At 38.7% G+C, this 21323-nt stretch overlaps 1 protein-coding gene across 1 annotated transcript in view; it reads right to left on the bottom strand.

Moving 5' to 3' along the window:
- Positions 1 to 5760: 5760 nt before the first annotated feature.
- The window catches only part of grin2ca (glutamate receptor, ionotropic, N-methyl D-aspartate 2Ca), a 53790-nt gene continuing 38227 nt past the window's right edge, over positions 5761 to 21323 (bottom strand). Inside the window, exons 6-13 of the mRNA XM_017419285.3 lie at positions 15118 to 15286; positions 13323 to 13476; positions 13103 to 13228; positions 12349 to 12578; positions 9924 to 10084; positions 9629 to 9816; positions 8778 to 9010; positions 5761 to 8102 (exon numbers count right to left, since the gene is read on the bottom strand). Of these exons, the coding sequence (XP_017274774.1) occupies positions 6480 to 8102; positions 8778 to 9010; positions 9629 to 9816; positions 9924 to 10084; positions 12349 to 12578; positions 13103 to 13228; positions 13323 to 13476; positions 15118 to 15286 (2884 nt within the window). The 3' untranslated portion in view covers positions 5761 to 6479. The remainder of the gene's footprint in view (positions 8103 to 8777; positions 9011 to 9628; positions 9817 to 9923; positions 10085 to 12348; positions 12579 to 13102; positions 13229 to 13322; positions 13477 to 15117; positions 15287 to 21323) is intronic.

The raw sequence follows: 21323 nt of genomic DNA, 5'->3' as shown, positions 1-21323 counted from the left end.
CCCTGATCCGGTTGTTTGGTCTGCAGCGGCGCTCACTGATGGTTGATTATCAACTCAGATTTCAGAGCATCTGCCTAAAAATAAATCCCCAAACTGGTATCCATCTCAGACCAGCTAAAGATCCATTCTCTGCAGACTGAAACTGCTTTAATCATTCAAGTCACGGCATGCAGTGTTTTGTATCCTAACTCATTTAAATATTTACAATTACTCTACTTGGAAGTCCTGATCCAGTCCCTTTTTCCTTCCTGACTTGTAATCATTTAAAGTGATTTTGATCAACAGTTCCCCAGACAGTCTGGATGTCTTTTAAAGCTTTTCTTTTGACTTTAGTTACTTTTTTTCCCAGTTTCAGTCCTTATATCTCAACTTAGATTTTAAATCTATGAAAAAGACAAAACATATCAGCTCAAACAAGGTGGTTCTTAAGTAAATGTTAGCTAAAAACTAAATCAACTGAAAGATATTTCTCCTTTCAGGTTATTCTTCATGGTTTAAAACTTTTTTACAGTTTTGTGCATCCTTTATGTAATTCAAAACTTATTTACCATCCTGACATATTCATTTATTGACAGTCATTCATTCAAGCACTAATAATATGAAATCTTACCTAAGACTTAACATTCTGCTAGTTAAAATAAATCTGTAATAAATGCTGATTATTGCAGGTTTTTATTCGAACCAATTAATGTCTGAATGTCTGCATTAAACCAGACAGCGAGGCGTGTTTGACACCTGCCTGATCAGTCTGTCAGACTTGACAACATCTCTGCTTTGCTGCATCCTTTTCTTGATCCATTCTCCTAATTTGCTGTGACCTTTGACCTCTGGGAACACCTCCCCGTTCCTCCCTGAGCGTCACACAGTTCATAACAGCCACGATCCGGTTCATCCATCAGAACTGAACGGACACATTAATGATTTTTAGGTCACTGCCGTTCCTCATTCTCGCTGAGCTTTTATGCGTCCATTTATCAGAGGGGAAAAGTTTTCTAGTATTTTTACTATATTTAAATCTGAACATAACCTCCGTTTATTAATGTCCTTAAAATTTTAAAGTCTTTTACCTGCAGATTTATTCGTGCCCTGTCATCTTTTCTTGAAGTTACTCTTCAGAGCAACACCAACTCTCTTCTCTCTGAGACTCGGCTCCATCATTTTACTCTGAAAACTCTCAGAATAAAGAAGCAGATAATTAGACATCAATCAAAAGTGACACCTCCAGCTTTTCCTCTCTACATGTGATTTGGTTTGATAAAAGTTTGAAAATGTTTTAAACTGTTTTGGATTTTTCCTCACCTTCCTTGTCTCTATTCACAGAGCTGTCATTCCTGCAGTGGAAGGAGAGTTCAAGGATTCTTCGAACGAGCAGCAGGACTCAGGTCCTCACATCAAGCTAATGGTAATGAGCTAATGGTCTTAATGGGTCTGAACCGGTGGCTGTGTGCCAGCTTATCCAGGTGGTTTCATTAAACTCGTCGCAAACACGTTTTCTGTTGGTCAAACAAAGAGAGCCGAGAGAACACCGACTGGTGGAGGAATCAAAAGCAAACAGAGGAGAGGTGGAATGATGTGAGCAGGTGTTTCAGAGAAACACATTCAGTGCATTTCTACCAGAAAACACCTTTATCTCTAATACAAATCTACTGGGTGTTCTTCTGTTATTATAGATTTATCACTTGTCAGATATTTAACCCTTTTGTCTTTAGAAAGAGACTCAAACTTCACTCTCGCAGCTTTGGTCTCCACATCACCAAACGTTTTGAAGTACGGAAAGAATCCAGGTCTCTTTGGACCCGCCTCGGCCCGGTTCAGACTCCTTTCAGTCCTTGTCAGCTTTAATGTTGATGATTTAATCTACTGAAATGTCCTTTTAAAATGATGAAACCTATTTGAACCAGTTTAATTAATATTATCACCAGCCTGGCTGGGCCTGGAGGTCTGAGGCTGGAGCTCCAGATGTTTTCAGAATAATGCAGCATCTCAAGACAATCAGTTTAAATATGCTGATTTGTTTAAAGCAGACATTAAGCTTTTTGCTTTCTCTGTACTTCATACAAGCAGCAGATAGTTTGTCACTATTTTACGCGCCGTGACTGAACAATTAAATGATGTTGGCTTGTTCCCATGTCCTATTTCCAGGAGCTGATGCCTTTATTGATATACACACATGATAAGTGCATGGGTGTGAAATGGTAGCTAAACAAGCATTACTGTTAATTAAACTAAAGTATTTAATGAAAACAAATCCTCCTTAATTTGTTGTCTTTAAGAAAATGTGTAATTGGCTCATTGCAGCTGTATGCTTATCTGCTGATGGATTTTCCTAATTTCCAGCCAACATTCTTTTCTGTTCATCCTAACTAATCAAATATAAAAAAAAAGAATTTTATTGTTAGCTTTTGTTGGATATTTTTAAGTCATTGGATGACCAGCAGCAGCTCAGGTGTACCTGAGATTCTCATTTCAGTATTTTCACTATGCTGAGTAAATCACATTCATAACCCTTCACATTTCCTGACAGTAAATATAATCTTGTCGATTATTTACGTGGCAAAATTGGGGAAATGAGTCCTCCTGCAGGGCCTGCTTTGTATTCACCACTTCTGTGAATTCATACATTTCAAATGAGACTGAGGAGGAATGAAAGTGATGCATTACAGAGCTGACTCATTAATTACTGAGTAAAATTAATGCAGATTGCTCTGGTCAGTGAACACAGTAAAAATGTTCATATGTCTGTCTGCAGAAATTTACTTCAGGTTTCCAGAAATGAGAGAAATCAGCTGAGAGTTGGTTCTCACACATGTTAAATGCTTGTGGCTGTAATCTCTTTTTGTCCAATTAGACGTCGGGTTTCTGTACATTTACTGAGCTCAGTCACTGATTTAGGTAAGAAGTTGGTGAAAACATGAAGCTGAGATGGAGCCACTCTGAGGCTGTTTGTGCAGGAGGTCATCTACTGAAACTGGAGAGTTTTTAGGTAAATCCATAAAGAGGAACAGAGACAGAAGGTGCACCATTTGCTCTAATCACCAGTTTTCTTTCCTCTAATCAGAAACATTTTTAATTAATAAAACTGAGGCACAAAGGTGTTGCTTCAAAGTCATAGTTCAGTTGTGGCGGAAATAAAGTGGATCTCTGCCTTCCTAAAACAGCTCCAGTATAAAATAAATAAATATTTAAACTGTCTGGACTATTCCTGTAGCAGGAAAAAAAATACATTTAGTTGTTTCTACAGAAAACCCTTAGCATTAAATCACAGAAAAAATGAATAAAATTATGAGCTGAGATGTTTACCCTGTGTTTTAATTTGTTATTTTAAAATTCCCAGTCATTGATTGTATTATAAGTTGGTGATGTTGCACACTTTCTTGTCCTTCTCCTGATCAGTAACCTGCACTGCTTATGAGAATATCTTAGTGATGAACTGTACTCATCCTGGAAAAAGCTCCTAACCTCTAATATGGATGTGGAATAAGTCATTAATGATCATATTTTCCAGTTTGGAGTCGGAATTCCCAGTGAGCTCCAAATAAAGCTGTGATTTTTAAATGGTTTAATTTCCCCAGCAGTGTGCAGCGCAGCAGCTGTGTCTGTGGATATTTTGGACATTGGATGGCAAATTGCCAGTCACATTTTCTCTGCATGTGTAGAATCATTTATCATCTGTGCTGCAATCAGCCAGCCCTCCCATCAATTTAGCAACTATCAGCAAACAACTCAGAATATATAAATGTGTCACAGCACCGTCGTCTTGCTCCTGTTTGTATCTGAACCAATCTGAGGAGCAGAAATAAGAGTTTTACAACATGAAGCACCTTACTGCAGTTATTGCTCAGCTGGAGACTTAACCAGAATATTAAAAATATGTTAACAGTGCAGATGTGTTTAATCCAACAAAGTCTTTTTGGGATTTATTTATTGGCACACGTCTTGGGACAGAACATTTTCAGTTATTGTATAAGATCTGAAATAAATAAGCTTGACTTTTGTTTCTGTGGATTAAATGGTGTCAAATATGAATTAAGGTAGTGTCACATTTAGCTGCAACTAGTTGGCGTGCATCATTCACGGGAAAGTCTCCAGAACATTTTGTGACTCCATTTCCTCCTGTGGGTTGCAGAGGCGCAAAGTCCTGTTGCTTAAATTTTAAACATGCTTATAAAACAAACTGTGCAACGAATTTAAAAAAAGAATAATCACAGTTGATGAGGGCATCTTACAAAGGTACAAAGCAGGCCGAGGTGGGTACGATGTGGGCAACATAAATAATGTACATGGCCGAGAATATAGTTTTGCATGTAAAAATGGGCTTATTTTCATAAAGTGCCTGCTCAAAACTTCACTGCACGGCTTGCTGGTCGCTGATTGCAAACACTTAGTTGAATTTTGACTGAATTCTATTTTCTCTGAATTTTGAGTCACCAACTATTCTCCATCAGTCGCAGCGCAGTGAGATCCTATCTTTACAATACTTTTTGCTATATTGTGTGCTTTAATTGAAAAAAATGCTGCTGTAGTTTTGAAGTTGGTATAAGTTTTGTGCTTATAGAGCACCTGTAAAACTAATGTCAACAAGGTCAAGGTTTTTAATTATGCAAACGTAAGGGTAAGTTGTTTTAAAATAGATTTTATGATATTTAAAGACTGGATGGTTAGAGAATCGTGATATGATCCAGACAGCCTGCACTTTGTCAGATGCTTTGCTTTATGCTGATAGGATAATAAATGTTTCCAGTTGTCCAGTTTTACATTGTGTAAGCAACCAATAAAAACAAAGTTTATTTGCTTTTGTTTCTTTACAACTCACAGAGGACTTGTTCTTTACTGGAATAAAAATCTTCACATTGTTATCATAGTTATTATGAGGCTGCAGTAAACTGTTTCTATCCTTTTTGTCTTTGCAGTTTTGAGCTATGGCTGATATGAGCTGATACCCTGATCGTATTCAGCATCCTTCAGCCCGGTGAGTGTTTTCATCCTTTTCTGATATGAGTTTATAGATGTGGACCAATTTTATACTGGTCCCATTATACTAAATGGTAAAATATTTCTTGCAAAAACATTGTAATCTCTGCACATAGCTGAAGTGTTTATAGAATTGGGACACTTGTTGGTGCTATCCAGTGTTTGTGTGCTTTTGGATGTTGCAGCTGAAGTTGTTCTGTTTTCTGCTGTGCAGCATTTTCAGAGCGGAGGTTCTTGTGTTTTTTATGCTTTCATGCTGCTGCTTTTTAATGTTGCTTTCATCAGTTGCTTTCAAAAATTAGCTGTGCATTATATTGATTTTTGCATATTTATTGTCTAACTTGAAGTGAAAAAGCTTAAGTTAACAGTTTTTTCTTTGCATTTGTTTTGGTTCTGTAGATGTAATTCTGCTTCACCTGCTATCGCTTGCTGCTGTAATCATTCTGCTGTTTGATGTTTTCTGTGAATTTTCTTGTCTCTCTACCATGTTGTCTTGCTTGGACTGGATGCTTTTGTTGGATTTATACAAAGCTAGACCAAAAATTATGATTTTGCGTTTTTAATGGTTTTATTGTTGTGTGGTTGTTGGTTATGATATCGGCTGTTAGGAAACTCAACGTGCAATTTTAATATCAAAAAGATCAAGACATTACTATGGTTTATACTGGTTTATACAAGTCATCATTTGGAAGATTAGTTTGCTTATGTATAGTGAAAGTATGAATTTCTATTTATACTGTCCACCAACAAATTTTGTGACACTTTCTGTGTTTTCCATCAAAGAAAACAGGACTATAAAACTGATTAGTCACTATAAATTAGAGCATACACATTAAAAAGACTGAAGATAATCCAAAAGGCTCCTCAGATGGCCTTGTTCTTTATTAAAGGGTATAGTAACAATGCAGATATACATAATACTTTATGATTTTTTTTTTACTTGCTTTAGAAGTGCAATAGCATTACATTAATGTCCAGAAAGTCTTGGTGCACCCACGGTTGTGGACTTAGAAAGTTTATGGAAGACATCTCAGTGCTTAGATCACAAAATTAGTTTTGTTAATTTATTAGTCAGTTGACATGATGGGTACAAATGATTTTGGGGGAAAAATAGAGAAATGCCTTTAATTTGTAATCATGTGGAGAGGCTACAGTATATTGTCTCCCAAAACAATTTCACATGGTGACAGAATTAAAAAAAAATGTTAACAATGAACAGTTAAATCTTTATATATTGAATATTTTGTAACGTTTCAATTTATTTAAGTAGATTTTAAAATTTGGCTTACAAAGTCCCAGCAGTAATTTGCTTTTTAGTTTCATCTCTTTTACATTTTGCTGCCCAAGATATTATTGCACTGATAACTGAGAGAAAATGCTCTCAAATACACTATTGGTGTAAAGTTTAATTTTTGCTTTGACCAGAGGCCAAGGGAACAGCCTCCAGAAAATCCACTCCCCAGGAGGGACTCAATCAGGCCAAATGGAGGACCAGTAAGGATAGTGGTTCAGACCTCAGACTCCAGGCTAGATACCCTGCCCCAGGGCTTTGGCACATAGGGACTGTTGACTCTTCGCGCCACCAACACCTGCCTCCGCTCTCTGCTCCCACAGCCCAGGTCTTCCCTCTTTCCTGTGCTTTCATAGGCCCCGAACATATTGTTGTGGTAAACCATATGTCTGTCACTCACACGAGGCATCATTGCTGCTTTATCTGGACAGTGGCTGGTACAGGGAATCAAGTGGCACATGTCCTTTGGACTGTTGTAGAACTGTGATGGTCCCTGTGCCAGTGGGCTCACATACACTGGTAAGTCTGTGTAGGAGTTCAGGTAGGTGGAGTAATGTCTGTGTACCACTGTGGAGGAGGAGCGGCGCAGGGCAGCGGCATTCTGCAGAATGGCTTCCCTGTAAGAGGGAAGTCGAGTGGAGTCAGAATACTTGAGCTTCTGTGTGTAGGGGTAGGAACACATATGAGCGGGGTCCAGGTAGGCTGGCTCTGCAGCCATGGGGTAGCAGGACAGATTGTGTCCTAAACTGCCATATAGCTTGTGAGGCTTTGGGTTAGGACACACCACCCGTGGAAACAAATCAGGCATATCAGCTCGGGTGGAGGGAGATGTGGATGTAGAAGGCTTTGTTTCATCCACGTGATGGATTCTGTCATTCCCCCACGTAGCTTTGAGGAATGAGGCACGCCGATTTAGTTTGTCCTTTCCCAACAAGGGTATGTCATCCATGTCAGGCTCCAGGTAAGACTTCATACAAGAGTTGCAGCTGGTGCTGCTGCCGGGGTAGTGTCCTCCAGTGCAGGCCATGGCAGCAGCATCAGGGGTGTGGTTGTTTAAAAGGTGATTAGCCCTCAGTTCAGCAAAGCAAGATCGAGGTTCATCATAGTCACCCCTCACTCTGTGGTCTGCTGTGTCAAACACGTAGGTAAAAGCCTTTTTCTTCTTGCTCACACAGTCAGGGGGATAACTAAACTTCCTCCTCAAGGGTCCTTTGTGCTCCATGTAGATGTCAGGTACCTGGAACTCCCTGTAAGGAGCAAAGGGGGATGTTGGGTGCCGGGCCTGGTTCTCCACATACAGCCTGCTGTTGTGGTGGGGATTTGAAGGTCCAGAAGGAGCAGGATCCCTAATGGCAATGTGTGGGCTGCTGAGGCTGGAGATGGGCAGAGTTCTCTCTAACAGGTGCTGACTGCTACGGGTAGGCAGAGTGTACCGGAGAGGCGAAGGCCGGGTTACCACCCTGGGCTTTTCCAAGAGGGGTTGGGTGGAGGTTTCCCCATAATGCACTGGGAAAGTTGGTGTAATGGCCCTGTGAGGGTATGGTGAGTGGTTGTCTGTAATGCTAGAGATATAAGGCAGACGGCCATGGGTCATGTCTGTGGTTGTAACTCTGGGAGGCAGGCCAGCTCTCACATTGTCAGCTCCCCGTCTGCTCCAGTTCTCTATTGTTTTGGTTGCACTGTCAAGAGAGTTCTCCACTCTGGCAGAGGACACCATGTCCTTGGCTGTCCTCAGCATCTTAAGCATATTGGCTTGTGTGTAGTTGGAAGTGACGTCTGGGCTCTGCATGCTCCCATTGCGATCAGTTTGCTCTACTCCGTTGAAGCAGCTGTAGATACCCTACAAAGGGATGAAAGGATAAAATTACAACCCTAAATCACAATGAGCCCACATGCACGTCTGTTCATGCTTTGTTACAGTCATTATATTGAATTAGGTAAATTTCTATTTTTTATTGCATAACTGTATAGCTACCTTACTAAGCAAGTAAAGTATTTAAATCCAGTGTTGCAGAAATTATGAAATAATTTTTTTCTTTACTTTATGGTTCTGTAGTTGTGATTAAATTGCTATTTTCCCTTAAAAAGACCTCAGGGATGGAAATTTGAGTTGCTGATTATGCACTTATATTAGTTTCCATATTATTATGCCCCACCATCTTGATTTCACTTTCAAATTGTGTGTTGCTTTGAATTGTGTAATCTCACCTTTGACCAGTCTTGATGCAGAGATGAAGATTTTTTAATGGGGCAATTTAAATTCAGTTTCTCAAACAAGAATATCCAAGAAATCCTCTTGCTGCTGCTTCTGTTGAACTTTTGTAATTATAAACCAGCTTAACTTGGTATTGTTTTTTTTGTGTGTTTGTTTGACTTTGTGTTTTACTTTATAATTGTGTTTCAAAGATGCCTCCAGAGGAAACTCTGCTGCACCTATTAATTACTGTGTGAAGACAAAGAACTATTCAAAATGCTTAAAGCGACAAAACCCTTTCATTATGGGATGGTTACTTACTCTACTGATTGCCAGGAGAAAGTCCAGTCGGTTAGATTTGCGAACTGAGTGTCGAAGTTTCCAGTAGAGCAGATGCTCCCAGGCAAACACCAGCAGGCTCAGGCCCATAGCCACAAGCAGCATGTAGAAGACTCCTGCCATGTTGTCGATGTCCAGCTTGCTGCTCATCACCTCTTTCTTTTCATTACGGCAGATGCCTGTGAGCCAGACAGTTTGCAGCTTTTGTGTGTCACCTGTGTGTGAGAAGCCCAAAATGTACATTTAGGTCCTATGAAAAAAGCATTTGGTGCAGATAAAGAAAATGTCTAAAACAATCAGCAGGTAAAATAAAATTTATTCTGATTTTTTTCTTAATTCAGGAAGTTAAAAATTCTCATTAAATCAAATATTTTCTAAAATGGGAAACTCCTACTGGTAATTATCATTTTAACCTTTTGTTTTTTTCTGGGAATTCTAGATGTTAGTACTTTTAAGAAAATGGCTAGTTCTCTAAATGAAATTATTCTGCTGATTTAAAGGATATAGCATCACTGTATACGGTATGTTGTGCATTAGTACTTGTGTTGCTGTTTAGTATATCTTCAAACAAATTTTTACCAGGCTTTGGCCTAAAGATTGGAAATAGGTTGCATATGGATTCTGTTTAATAGGCTTTGAGACAAGTGAGGCCAGTCTCTCATTCGGATGAACTGCACCCATCATGATGTTTTGTTCATCATATTCATCCTCATACATGGTTGCATTTTTCTTTTATAAGCACAGTGGCTTTTCTGTATTATTACAGTACATAATGCATGACATTCTTTCATTCCCTTTGTTGCTATTCAGCATTTTGAATTTATTGCAAATACCATCAGCCAGAAACTGCAGCAGTGCCAGGTCGATGGGTCGTTTCCAGCGTGACTCTTTCTGCAGAGCAATGCCGTAACCAGTAGTAGCAAAAACTTTTCCACTGCCGATGGTCACTAGTTTGCATCCTTCATCTTTTCCTGCCATGTAGTTCAGCACTGCAGCATCATAGATAAAGGCATCCAGTTTCCTAGCATGATTTACAAAAAACAAAACAAGATTAAATCACATAGCAGCTTGTATTTGCTTTTCCACTCTGTGTACATAAAGTGTATATGACACTTGGCAGAAACCTACCCTGTTTTAAGGCTGTTAAGTGCATCCTCTACCCCCTTCTGGTTGTATTTGACCATGTGGGAGTGCATCTCGGGATAGTTACTCCTAATGTTGCGCTCTGTGCTTCCATTTGGGACTGTACCAAAGCGAAATGGTGGATACTGCTCATGTGGCTTTTGAAACTTTTGAGGGAAATGAAGAAATGTTATTAGTGATTAGTATTATTAACTTAGCACCCATATAAATAAGAGATTTGCTGTTATTTCAATAATAATCCTTGTAGATATTTTTGCATTTGATTTAAATAAATAATGAATAAATGTGGGATTTCATTAAACCTCTACTTTCTGTCTTGTAAAAATACCACAAACTGGCTGACACACTGAAACAGAGAACGCTTTTGTGTGATATTTTTTATATCTGATATCCTTAGAGCTTCTTTGAGAGCTGTCCTTCAGGCTACTTGTTCTGTTAATTTACACATCTAACACCACAAAGATGGAAATTAACTTTCTGTCCAGGACATTGCATCCAGAGGGATCTAAACTTCCATCATCCTTTCCTTGTCTCTCTTAAAAATGAACTTATTTTATCCATTTGCTTTTGGCAGTATGATTTGCATTTAATTATCATTGAAAGGAACTCTGACAAGTGGGAATACAGTATTGCACTTTTTCATTAACCTTATGCAAATGGGTTCAGAGAACATAACTAAAGAGTCAATTTGTACTTAAGGAGAAAAGAAGTAAAGGAGAAGGGACAACATTATCTCTGTGATTATCCTCTGTGAGTTCATACTTGTTCCACTAATATCACCTTAACAATAAAATAATAGTTTTTTTTTTAGTACCAGAGATGGGTTCTTTCAAATAAATCTTAAGATAGCATCTGACTGGGCTGTGACTGTTGGAGACTAGTTGGCAACAAGTTGTGACAAAACTCTTTTCTATAGGGTCTTTAAAAAAATCTATAATGATATATTATTTTAAATTAATATCACCTATGATCTATCCATTGTATCTTTTTTTGGTATTTGCTTAGGACCCACTGTAACACTGGTGTCACTGCCCTTTTAACTCGTCATATTGCATTACTTATTGTCATGTGCATGTCTTGTAAAATTGTAGTCTAGGTCATGCAGATTATTTTGTTTATTTGTTGCCCAACTCCACCTACATCAGAAATGCCTCGACTTGTTTTGCATCCACCTCAGCAGCTGTCCCTACTTTATAATTAATTCTGCTGGAGTTTACTTTCTAAAAGAAAATGAGTGGGTTTGGACCAGTTTTTAAATAACTATTACTGATCATCAGCTTCAGATGAAAACCTCCCATGCAGGTCTCAAAATGCAATGACTGTGACAGAACGGAGGAGATGCCCATAATGATTGAATTTCTACAAAGAAAATTTGTAGCACAAATGTTTTAGCCATTTTAGAAACCCAAGTAACAAGAATGTATGTCTCTGTGACTCACACAAGGAAATTAAGAACCCCGGAAACATTTCAAGATACTTTGGAGAGTGCATTGGGAATGTTGGTCACAGCCCGGTGAGATATTATCAATAAGTAACTGTGTTTGAGAAGATGGCTAATTTTGGAGAGACTTTTCTCTTTGCTTTTACTACTTCACTATATTTGACAGACATGTTGCTTTTTTAAGTATCACAGATAAGAGATGGTGTTTGATAGCGGCAAACTGGTGGGCTTTGGAGAATCTGGTAAAGATATGTTTCCCACTTCCAGGTGAAGCAGTTGGATCCCAATAGATGCAATAGATGCATCAGACATTGATACCAGGTCATATTAGGTAGTTTTGTATTCTGCCTAATTGACATAGACCTGTCCTGCAGAGTTTAGCACAGCTGGACAAACAGCAGTGTAGCTCTACATTCATATAATGTAGCTATGCAGAATGATGTTCAATCTATAAAGCTGTTGTCAAAATAACTGTCAAATAAATTCACTACTTTGCAGAATTAATCTATAATAAAAAGGGAATTGTAAGTGACTTCAGTAGAATTGTAATGAGCTGTGGACAGCGCTGAATTTTCCTCAAATGCCTCTTTAATCTTCTCAGTTGCCTGAAAGCAAAAACAACTACTAATCATTTTTTGTGCTGATGGTTTAACGTGGATTTTCTCGTTGATTCTCCTATAAAATACATCCCTAGGCAGAAAATAGATAAGATAATACCAGGAAATTTTACTCACTGCTTTGGTGGAATATTTACTTGTCTATATTCTTTCCATAGACGTGCTATTCTAGAGAGGCTATGTAAATCAACTTTTGCTTTATAAACGAAAAGTAAAAATGATTTTCCTACTTTTGGATTCTACTCAGGGATTCATACAAATGTAGTATGCATTGTTTATGAATTCAGAATATACAACTCCCTCCCAAGCAGTGAAACAAACATACAGCAGAGTCGATAACTGGAGTCTGTACCTTTTTGTCACTCAGTCCAGAGACGGTGTCGATGTACTGCTCCTGGATCATGAAGGCAGCCAAGTTGGCCGTGTAGGAAGCCAAGAAGATGACGGCAAAGAAAGCCCAGACCAGGACCATGATCTTACTAGTGGTGCCCTTTGGGTTCTCAATAGGAACTGAGTTGTTAAAGACAATACCCCACAGCAGCCAAACTGATTTTCCAATGGTGAATGTGGGACCTCCAGGATCTAGAGAAAAATGGTGTACGGAGATAAGTGTCTGGTTTTTTTTTTTCCTAATCAAATGCTACCGTTTAGCTTTAACTTTGTCTTGGAAATTGTAATAGAGATGTATTTTATTACAAATTTGAACATTCCAGGTTTTTAACATTTCTTGTTTTCCAAACATGATAAAACTTAAACAACTTAGAAAAGCCAAAAAAAAGCCAAAATAGTTTTCTCATGTAGTAGTCTGTTGCAAATAAAATAAAATGACCCTATATCACCTGTAATGTATCCATTTACAGCATGCCTTTTTAGGATTTGCTTAACTTTAAGACCAAAAGTGTTGTTTGTCGTAAAATTCTGCATCAAAGAAGACTAATCTAACAAAGCTCAGTAGGTGAGAAATTATCTTTCCTGTATGGCCTTTTTAAAACAATGAGATGCGTTATAGAGCACATGGCTCTCGAATGAAACTACAGTATTTGGGGCTCTGGTGCTTTTGTTATGAAGGGAAGCTTATTGACAAGAAGCATTCATGAGAGGCTTACCTTTGGCACTGACCAGGCTGCGATTATAGCCAACTGGACTGCAATATTCAAAGACAAAGACTGTAATGGCTACAACTGTCAGACACATGACGAACATCATCACCCAGACTGCTGGACTGTACGGTTCTGCAGACAAAAATATTATTTTAAAAGCTGGAACAAACAACTCCCAGTGTGATTTCAGTACTGCTTTGATAGCTAAGCTTAGGTCGTTTTTCACCTAAAAACGCAGAGGGAGAGACAGTCCCGTTACTTCGAGCCACCATCACACTGATTCCCGTCTCCACGAATGGCACTGAGAAATCGATAATTTCAGAACGCTCTTCATTTATGGTCAGTGAGCCGATGGCCATGTCTGCCCGTTTGTAGAACACCTATAGAGGAAGGAAAGTCAATAGAGATGTTTGCTTTTGGGGTGGAATGAAAGTGGAAGCAGATGGAGGACATGGTTCCAGACATTCACTGCAGACCTTTCTGGTAAATGTCGTTTATCAGTAAAATAAACACACTCATCCTCTTCCCCGTGGTGAAAACACTTACTGATTCCTTCAGCAGCCGAAAGGACACCGCTGAAAAGCCTCACTTAATGTTATCTTGCTTGTTCATGCTTCAGCACCGGTGCCAGCACTCACCGGCAGCATTATGTTCTCAGTGGTTCCTCTGTCCATCCAATTATCTCAGCCTTATCTCAATCTCAGAAACACCTCGGGCGAATTTCATTACATCTGGCACAAATGTTCACTTGGACTCTCTAGAATGAACTGATTAAAATTTTGTAGTCAAAGGTTAAGGTTTTATTTTTAGACATTGGATGCATCAGGAAAGTCTGGGGAATTTTTTATCAACTTTTACATGTATGTCCACTGAGTCTCAAGGATGGACTGGCCAGAATTAGGCTGTGAGATGTAGAGATCGTCTTGACCCTACAAAACGTGTCTATGGCCATGAAAAATTCATGTTAAGACTTCATGTTTAGAATAATAAAATTTGGAAGTTGACATTTTATACCCAGATAGTCAGACATGAATGTAAGCTGTAATTTTCTTCTTGGCAGAAGGTTAAATGTGTTAAGCAAACCTCAAGTTTCACATATGATTTGTAAAACATTATTTAATTGCGTAAACAGTTTATAATCCAAATGAAGTGCTGCAGCATTTAGCACAGTGCTTATTAGAAGGTAAATCCAGAATAAATTGCTGTCAGCTAAAGCTTGTTCTTTGATAAAAATGCTGTTTTGGCTCATGCTTGAATCTCGTAGACTGGCCAAGTCTGTAACTGATGTTGGCCCTTTTCTGCCATAACACACTTCTCTTTATTGTGCTGATGGAGAGCCTGTGGTCCAGACACCTCGCCTCATGCAAGCCATTTGCTCTCCTACGGAGAGTGATGCCTCATTGAGCACAATAGCCTTGTTTTTTTTATTTGGTGGTGGTGGTGGGGGGTGCAACCAATGTAATTTCCCCCAGCTCCCCAGAAGGAAGGCCAGCTACAGGAATCTGACTGCAGATTATTCACAGTGACAAGTGGTCCTCCTCCTTGTACATCAAACCCTCCCACAAATAACACTGTGACCTTGGCACCTGTTTGCTCATTCATCACGTCCTCTTCTAATTTTATTTTACTTTCCTAATTGGATTTTTATTCATGTATTTAGTCTTAATTGCTGCCCAATAAAACAATCAAAGCTAGAGTTTGAAAAAATAAAAATAAAATCCAACCTTCAGTCATGTTTTTGTTCTGTGTGTGTATGCGCTGGAATTGGAAGCAAAGGAATAAGGGTATAAAGAATACAGCAATATGAAATGATAATTAAAATCACAACAGTTTTACCACATAACTTTATTCACTCAGAGTTAAAAGTCTGGTAAAAGCATTTAAAGTAGTCACTTTTTTTTGATTAATAACAGTACTGTACCAGAACAAATTTTCAAATGAATGAGCAGCACAGTTGATTCATATTTGTTTTGTTTTGTGATCTTGAAGGAAGCTATCATGTATAACTTTATGCTTCTTACCTCTCCGATCATCCCGTTCCAAATTCCCCGCACCAGCTTGCCATGCTTGCCGTTAGTGACCAGGTAGAGGTCATAGGAGAACTTTATGTTGCGGGAAAGTTTCTTCAAAATGTCAATGCAGAAGCCTTTACAGCACAGTTTGGTGTATGGCTCTGTGTGACCTACAATGCTGAAAGGTAAATAAAGAAAGTAAAGAAATTTAGTGTAAATCTTATGGTTGCCATAGACTTCTGTTTTTTTTTTTTTTAGTTACAACAAAATTCAAATTTGCCCACACATTAACAAGTCTCCTTTGGAGAGGGTCAACCACACGTCTGTCCTGGACTTAAACTTCACAAAGCTGGTCAAGAAAGCAGAGAGTAGACTTTCCCGTGAGACTGAAGTGTGCAAGAATCCCTCTCTCCATCCTCACCATCTTTTAGTGGAGCACTATAGAAAACATCCTGATCAGCTGCATCACTTCCTGGTATTGCAAGTGCATTGAGAGTAGCAGACATTGGTGTCATTTTTAAGGTAAGGTTCATGAAAAAAAAAAAACCCTCAGTATTGTAACGATCTGCCTCACCCTGCCTACAAGCTGTTTGGCCTCCTTCCATCCTGCAGATAGTGTTCGTATCATAAACAACCAGATTGTGTCAACGGCAGGCAATATGGCTGCTGAATCTCCTGTAGCACTCTAAAGACTGGGCAAGAGAAACTATTTCATTTCGTTATATATTTTATACATACATTTAATAACAAAATAATTTCTTTATCTGCATTTTGTCAAACCCACAAAATTATAAGTTGTATTGTGAGGAATACCTGTGACATCATTTAGAAAAGGTTTAGACAAAGGTACAAAAACACTGAGATGGTTGAACTTCTGTCCAGAGGATCATTTCTGTCCTACTTACTTGTTCTTTAAGCAAGGTAACAATCTCCTGCTGCTGATTCAGCATCTTAGATTGAAATAAACATGAAGGATTTGTTCATCTTTATCTTTCTGAGTTGCAGCCGGTAGCAAGCTGTTTATGATTTGGCTTCAGGGTTTCTTACACGCTGCAAACTTCTCATTATATGCCACCATAGACTGCTATTGCTTCACACAAGCATATTTTGTGCACAATGACTGAGAGAAAGCACATCTTATTGGTCACTGCAGGCAATGAATGGTAGCTCAGCTGGGTTGTAGGTATGAATGTATAAAGGTGCAAGTTAGTTTAGATTAAATGGAAACAACTTTTCACTGTTGTCTTATTTGTGCAGATTATAAAGAAATTTTGTACTTGATCAACAGCTCACAAAAAAATGATAGTACTAGGGTTAAAGTATGCAGGATGTGCATCTCCCCATCCCAGCCATGGGGGTCTGCTGAGGTGTGCCAACATTTTTTAATAGCTGTTTAATATCTACCACTTACTAAGCTGTCTGAGTGACCCTCAGCATGCCTTTCTATGTACCCTACTGATCTGTTAACAGAACAGGCAACAGAAGCCAAATGGACAGTTTTAGGCTCTGCATACCAAATAAGAATCTGCTGTAAGAGCTGGGATCAATTCCCCTTGAGTGTCAGCAGGATTACCATCAACATGGGGATAAAAATGTCCTTCAGTTTTCTACATAAACTGTAAAGACAGTGATGTACATGAGAATAAAAGTAGGCAGAACAAAGTCCAGGTCATTTAAAACATGCTGAGCTTTGATTTGGAGAAAAAGCTGTTGGGATGGTTTTCATTTAAACATTAATACAGTAATTTCAAATGTAGCCCCATTAGTTTAAGCCATTATGTTATATGTACAGTATATTAAATAAAACTGATGCTTCCAAATATGCAACATATTAAATATCGACAGACTTAAGAACTGAACTGTAGTTTTAACTGTACTGTTCTCAAATTTTGCAAATTGGTAAAACTTTAACCAATTAGTTTAGAACTGATTTGCTGCTAAAGAGATTCAATAAATTTGAGAAAACATTAATTCTGTATTTATATTGATATTTACTGTATGTTAATCCAAAATAGTCATGCTGTATAATTAGGCGTGTAAAGAAAGGCAGGTTATTTTAAATGCCCACCTCTGTGCTTTCGGCTGGGCCTGTTTCTGCTTTTTGTCCCATGGTGACAGGGATCAGGTGATTGGATTCATCCTCTCCATTTAACTGTGCTAATGTCTGTTCTCATCCATTGATTCTAACCCAGTTTATTTGTTTTTGTTGTTTCCCTCAAGTATCAGTATTGAAAGGCTTTAACCAACCCAAGGTTGTTTTAGCCACGCTGAGATGTTGGGGTGTATAGAGATTTATGAACATTTTTAAAATAGTTTGACTCACTAAATAATTTTGGTATAACTCGTAAAAATCATAGTAACTCTTGTTTGAAGTCTATTTAATAAATTACAGCCCAAATGCATTTTTTACACTCCTTTTAAACCTAGAAAAGTGTTTTGAAAAGTAGTCTTTTAATGATATATAACAGGATAAATTCAGACAAACTTGTCAATCCATTTTATCTAAATTTGTGTTCATCAACAGGGTGATAATGGTTCACCAGTGAACATTAGCTTTCCTTTAGTGAAACTGAACAGTTCTTTTCAGTGCATTCAGTGGGCAGTGTGTAGTGTTATAAAGACTTTTAAAGTTTGAGTGCAATGCAAGAAGCTCTAATGACACATCAGCCCCAACTTCCTGCAGACCCCTCAGTCTGATGGCTCTGCAGCCAAGAAGCAATGAGACGAACAGACGAGGAGGCGAGCAGGCAGAACAGACCAAACAGAAACAAATGAACACTTGAGAGAAAAATCAGGCTGCCACAGCAGACCGTAAGTAAACACTGTGGTCCCAGCATCCCCTGCCTCACCAGCTGCCAGGGTTCACGGCAGAGCTCTAATTCAGCCAGTCGCTCTAAAATGGACGTTTGGGGATAATTGAAAATGTGAGCGCTTAATGATGTCTGTTAGCCTAAAGAAGCCTAAAGATCTCAGCCTTGTTTAAAGCTTCTTGTGATCCTCATGATTTAAACAGGTAGTTTTCTCTATTGACCAACATTGGTTGGGTTAAATTATTCTTGTCACACAGCTGATATTCTGCTGAAGTCAGAAAGAATAATTACATGTGGAGACTAGAAATAATTACCAAGAAATGTAAAAAAGAAGTAACCTTCTGCATAGTTTACTTTTGCTGGAAAAAATGTGTTGAAGTTCAACACAGATGGCTGTGGAAGCAGGTCCTCTTGTAGTTATTCTTATAAACTTGTTTCTTTTACAAATGTAATATTGTGCCTTTGAAAAACTTAAAAGGTCATTTTAAAGTTTTAATCATTTTGAAAAACAATCTTTGTTGCATTACATAACATTATCTGACTCCTTCTCATTCAACAGAAAGTCTGAGGTTTTTCGACTGATAAAGGTGAGCAGTGACTGTTAGAGATGAGTGATGACTGAAAATTGCAAGAAAACTGCTAAAAAAATAGGACAAATTTTGGTTGAAGTCTCAGAGTTTTGCAGTCAAGTCAAGTGACCAGTAAACCATTTTGCTGTATTTTGCAGGGCAAACTTTTAAAATTCAGCTTATTATTGTGCACAAGTTGCAAAACTGTATTTGAGAGCATTCAAAGGATTTTGTTGCCCACTTCCACTCACATCATACCTGTCCTGGCATGCACCTTGGCAGCAGCCTCCTTGTTCGATTTAATCTGCTTGAGGGCACTTTTGTAATGAGGATAGGCAGCTTTTGACCAGTTTTTAAGTAATTGTTTATCATTGGTGTGGATTTTAAACCTGGACATGCTGGGCTGTAGTCTTGGATGTTTTCTATCAAACGAGAGCTCCCATTCAGGCAACAAAATACAGCTCTAGTGCTCTGGAACAAGATTTAGGTCCTATTCAGGATTTTCCTGTTAAAATGTTTGTATGATTGTGGTTTTATACAAGTAATAAACTAGACATGCAGTATGACATGACACAAAGTTAGAACAGTTGTCAGATTAGTTTTTGAAGCCATCAGTGAATGAAATTGCTCAGTGAAACTTTCTGGCTGTGTCCTTTTGATCTGAGGCTCCTGGGTGCTCATCTACTGCTGCACTCAGTCTCATCTTTAATTAAATCAGCTTATAACTCCTATTGAACAGTACTAATGTATCATGACATTTTCTTCTTGGGTCAATGTCACCCTTCACCAGGGCATTACATCTGAATTAATTTTCTTCAGGGTGCTGTGACGAAAAAAAGTCTTCTTGTAGTTCAGAAGCTGTGAGGAGGAGATCTGGAGACGTTCCTAATTCCACTGGAGAACATGTATGATTCAAAGGAAAGAGCCCGTGTTAACTGCTGCAAGCTGCTGTTGGCCGCTCCGAGCCAAATGCTGGTGCCCGTTTGTTAGGCCTCTCTGAGGAGGCATGAGCGAAGCGCGCAGATGGTCTGCCTGGCGAGCTGAACGCATGGCCCCGAGGTTGAGGGATTGAAACGAAGAACCTGTGTGACCAGAGGCTCTACCTTTGGAAAGCACTGATGTGTGTCTGAGCTGGGGACATTTTTATGGCTGGGGGCAATGTTAGACCATGTGAGTGTTGTAGATAAAGATATTCAGTAATATACTGAGTTTAGAGACTGACTTTAAAAACAGTTGCTCAGTTTTAGAAATATTAAACATTATTGTTAAATTGTCTTGTTTTGTCTTTTTTTGATACTTTGAATTGCAGATATTAGATTTTTGTCTTTAAGTGCTGTAACTGATGACTCAAAGGTTCCGTTACAGCTGGGACTGAGCTGATCCAATTATCAGCATCGGCCTCCATTGCTAATGTCATTTTTGGATCAGATGTTGAAATGTGGGTGAAAGCAAGAAGCAGCTTATCTGTAGTGGAGATGAGATTTTAAGCAAAAACAGTTTTCAAGTTTGTCAGTTTTTCATGCATCTAATATTTGATTTTTCTTCAAATAGTTGACAAGATTTTGGTGCAAATGCACAACAAATATATTTCAGCACAATTCTCCACATTTCTTCAAGCTTCATTTGGCCAACATTTTTTCTTCAGCCAAGTCAAAATAATCACTGCTTTACCAAACTCTCATTGTTTCTGTTTGAATTTTTTGCTTCTGTCTGAAAATGTTGCATCATCTGACAAGAAAATATTCAGTTTTCTGGACTAGCTGGAAGATTTGTGTAGCATGAGTGATAAAACATTACAGTGCTTGCAACACTGATATCCATCTTCTGTTACCTTCACCTTGTTAACACTGTTGTCAGTAATGGATAATGGCCACCACTTCTCTCTCCTGCTAATGAACACCGATATCAGTCTTTAGATGTTCAGGATTGATGACATGGCCTAATTGTCCCGTCTAATTGATATCCAACCACACAGCACATATATTTCCCTGATTGGATCACAGGGTGATCCCTGGGATATTGCACTCTGGCCACACAGCCTAATAAGTATTTCACCTCATTGAGTGATAAGAAGTCATGCATGTGCTAATGGCAGAGGAAGAGCCTCTTAATCTCATACCTAATGGCGCTCTCAAGTTAGATACAAAATCAATTAGGATGGGCATGTTGAAATGGAAGAGTGCTTGAGGGACTGTGCAGCAATCAAAAAGGAGTTTGTAAAGAATTGTGTGTTTGACTTGGGGTGAATTAAGATGGACACATAATCTGGGATCAGAAAAAAAAACTCCTACCAGAAATAATCAAACAGAAAGAAGAAAATCTTTAGATGTGAAAATCTTTAGACCTTTTAACGCCCCACATAATGTGACCTTCTAACAGTATATAGTTTAGAAGGTAGGTTGATCTGAGAAAAATGAGTTTGCACAATTTGACAGAAAGTGGTCAGTTGTAGTGTACAGTTTTATTTAAACAGATCTAATAAATGAACAGTAAATGGTCATTTATGAAACACATTTTTATTGACATCATAGGGCAGGGTGACATGGCTTATGTAATATCTTGAGTATTTGTCTGAATGGTGATTAAGGGGTTAGGGCCTTTTGGCTCAGGGCTAGGGTTAGGGTCTCCTCAGTGTGTAAGGGTTTCGGGCCTGTTGGCCCAGGGCTAGGGTTAGGTTCTCCGCAGGGTTTAAGCAGATAGGGCCTTTTGGCTCAAGGCTAGGGTTAAGGTCTCTTCGGGGTTTAAGGGGATACGGCCTTTTAGCCTTGGGTTAGGGTCTCCTCAGGGTTTAAGGGGATAGGGCCTTTTGGCCCTGGGCTAGGGTTAGGGTCTCCTC

This window comes from Kryptolebias marmoratus, linkage group LG12 (assembly GCF_001649575.2).
Source record: "Kryptolebias marmoratus isolate JLee-2015 linkage group LG12, ASM164957v2, whole genome shotgun sequence".
NCBI classification, from domain to species: Eukaryota; Metazoa; Chordata; class Actinopteri; order Cyprinodontiformes; family Rivulidae; genus Kryptolebias; species Kryptolebias marmoratus.
The sequence above is the reverse complement of the archived record's forward strand: the minus strand, read 5'-3'. Positions and strand labels throughout refer to the sequence as shown.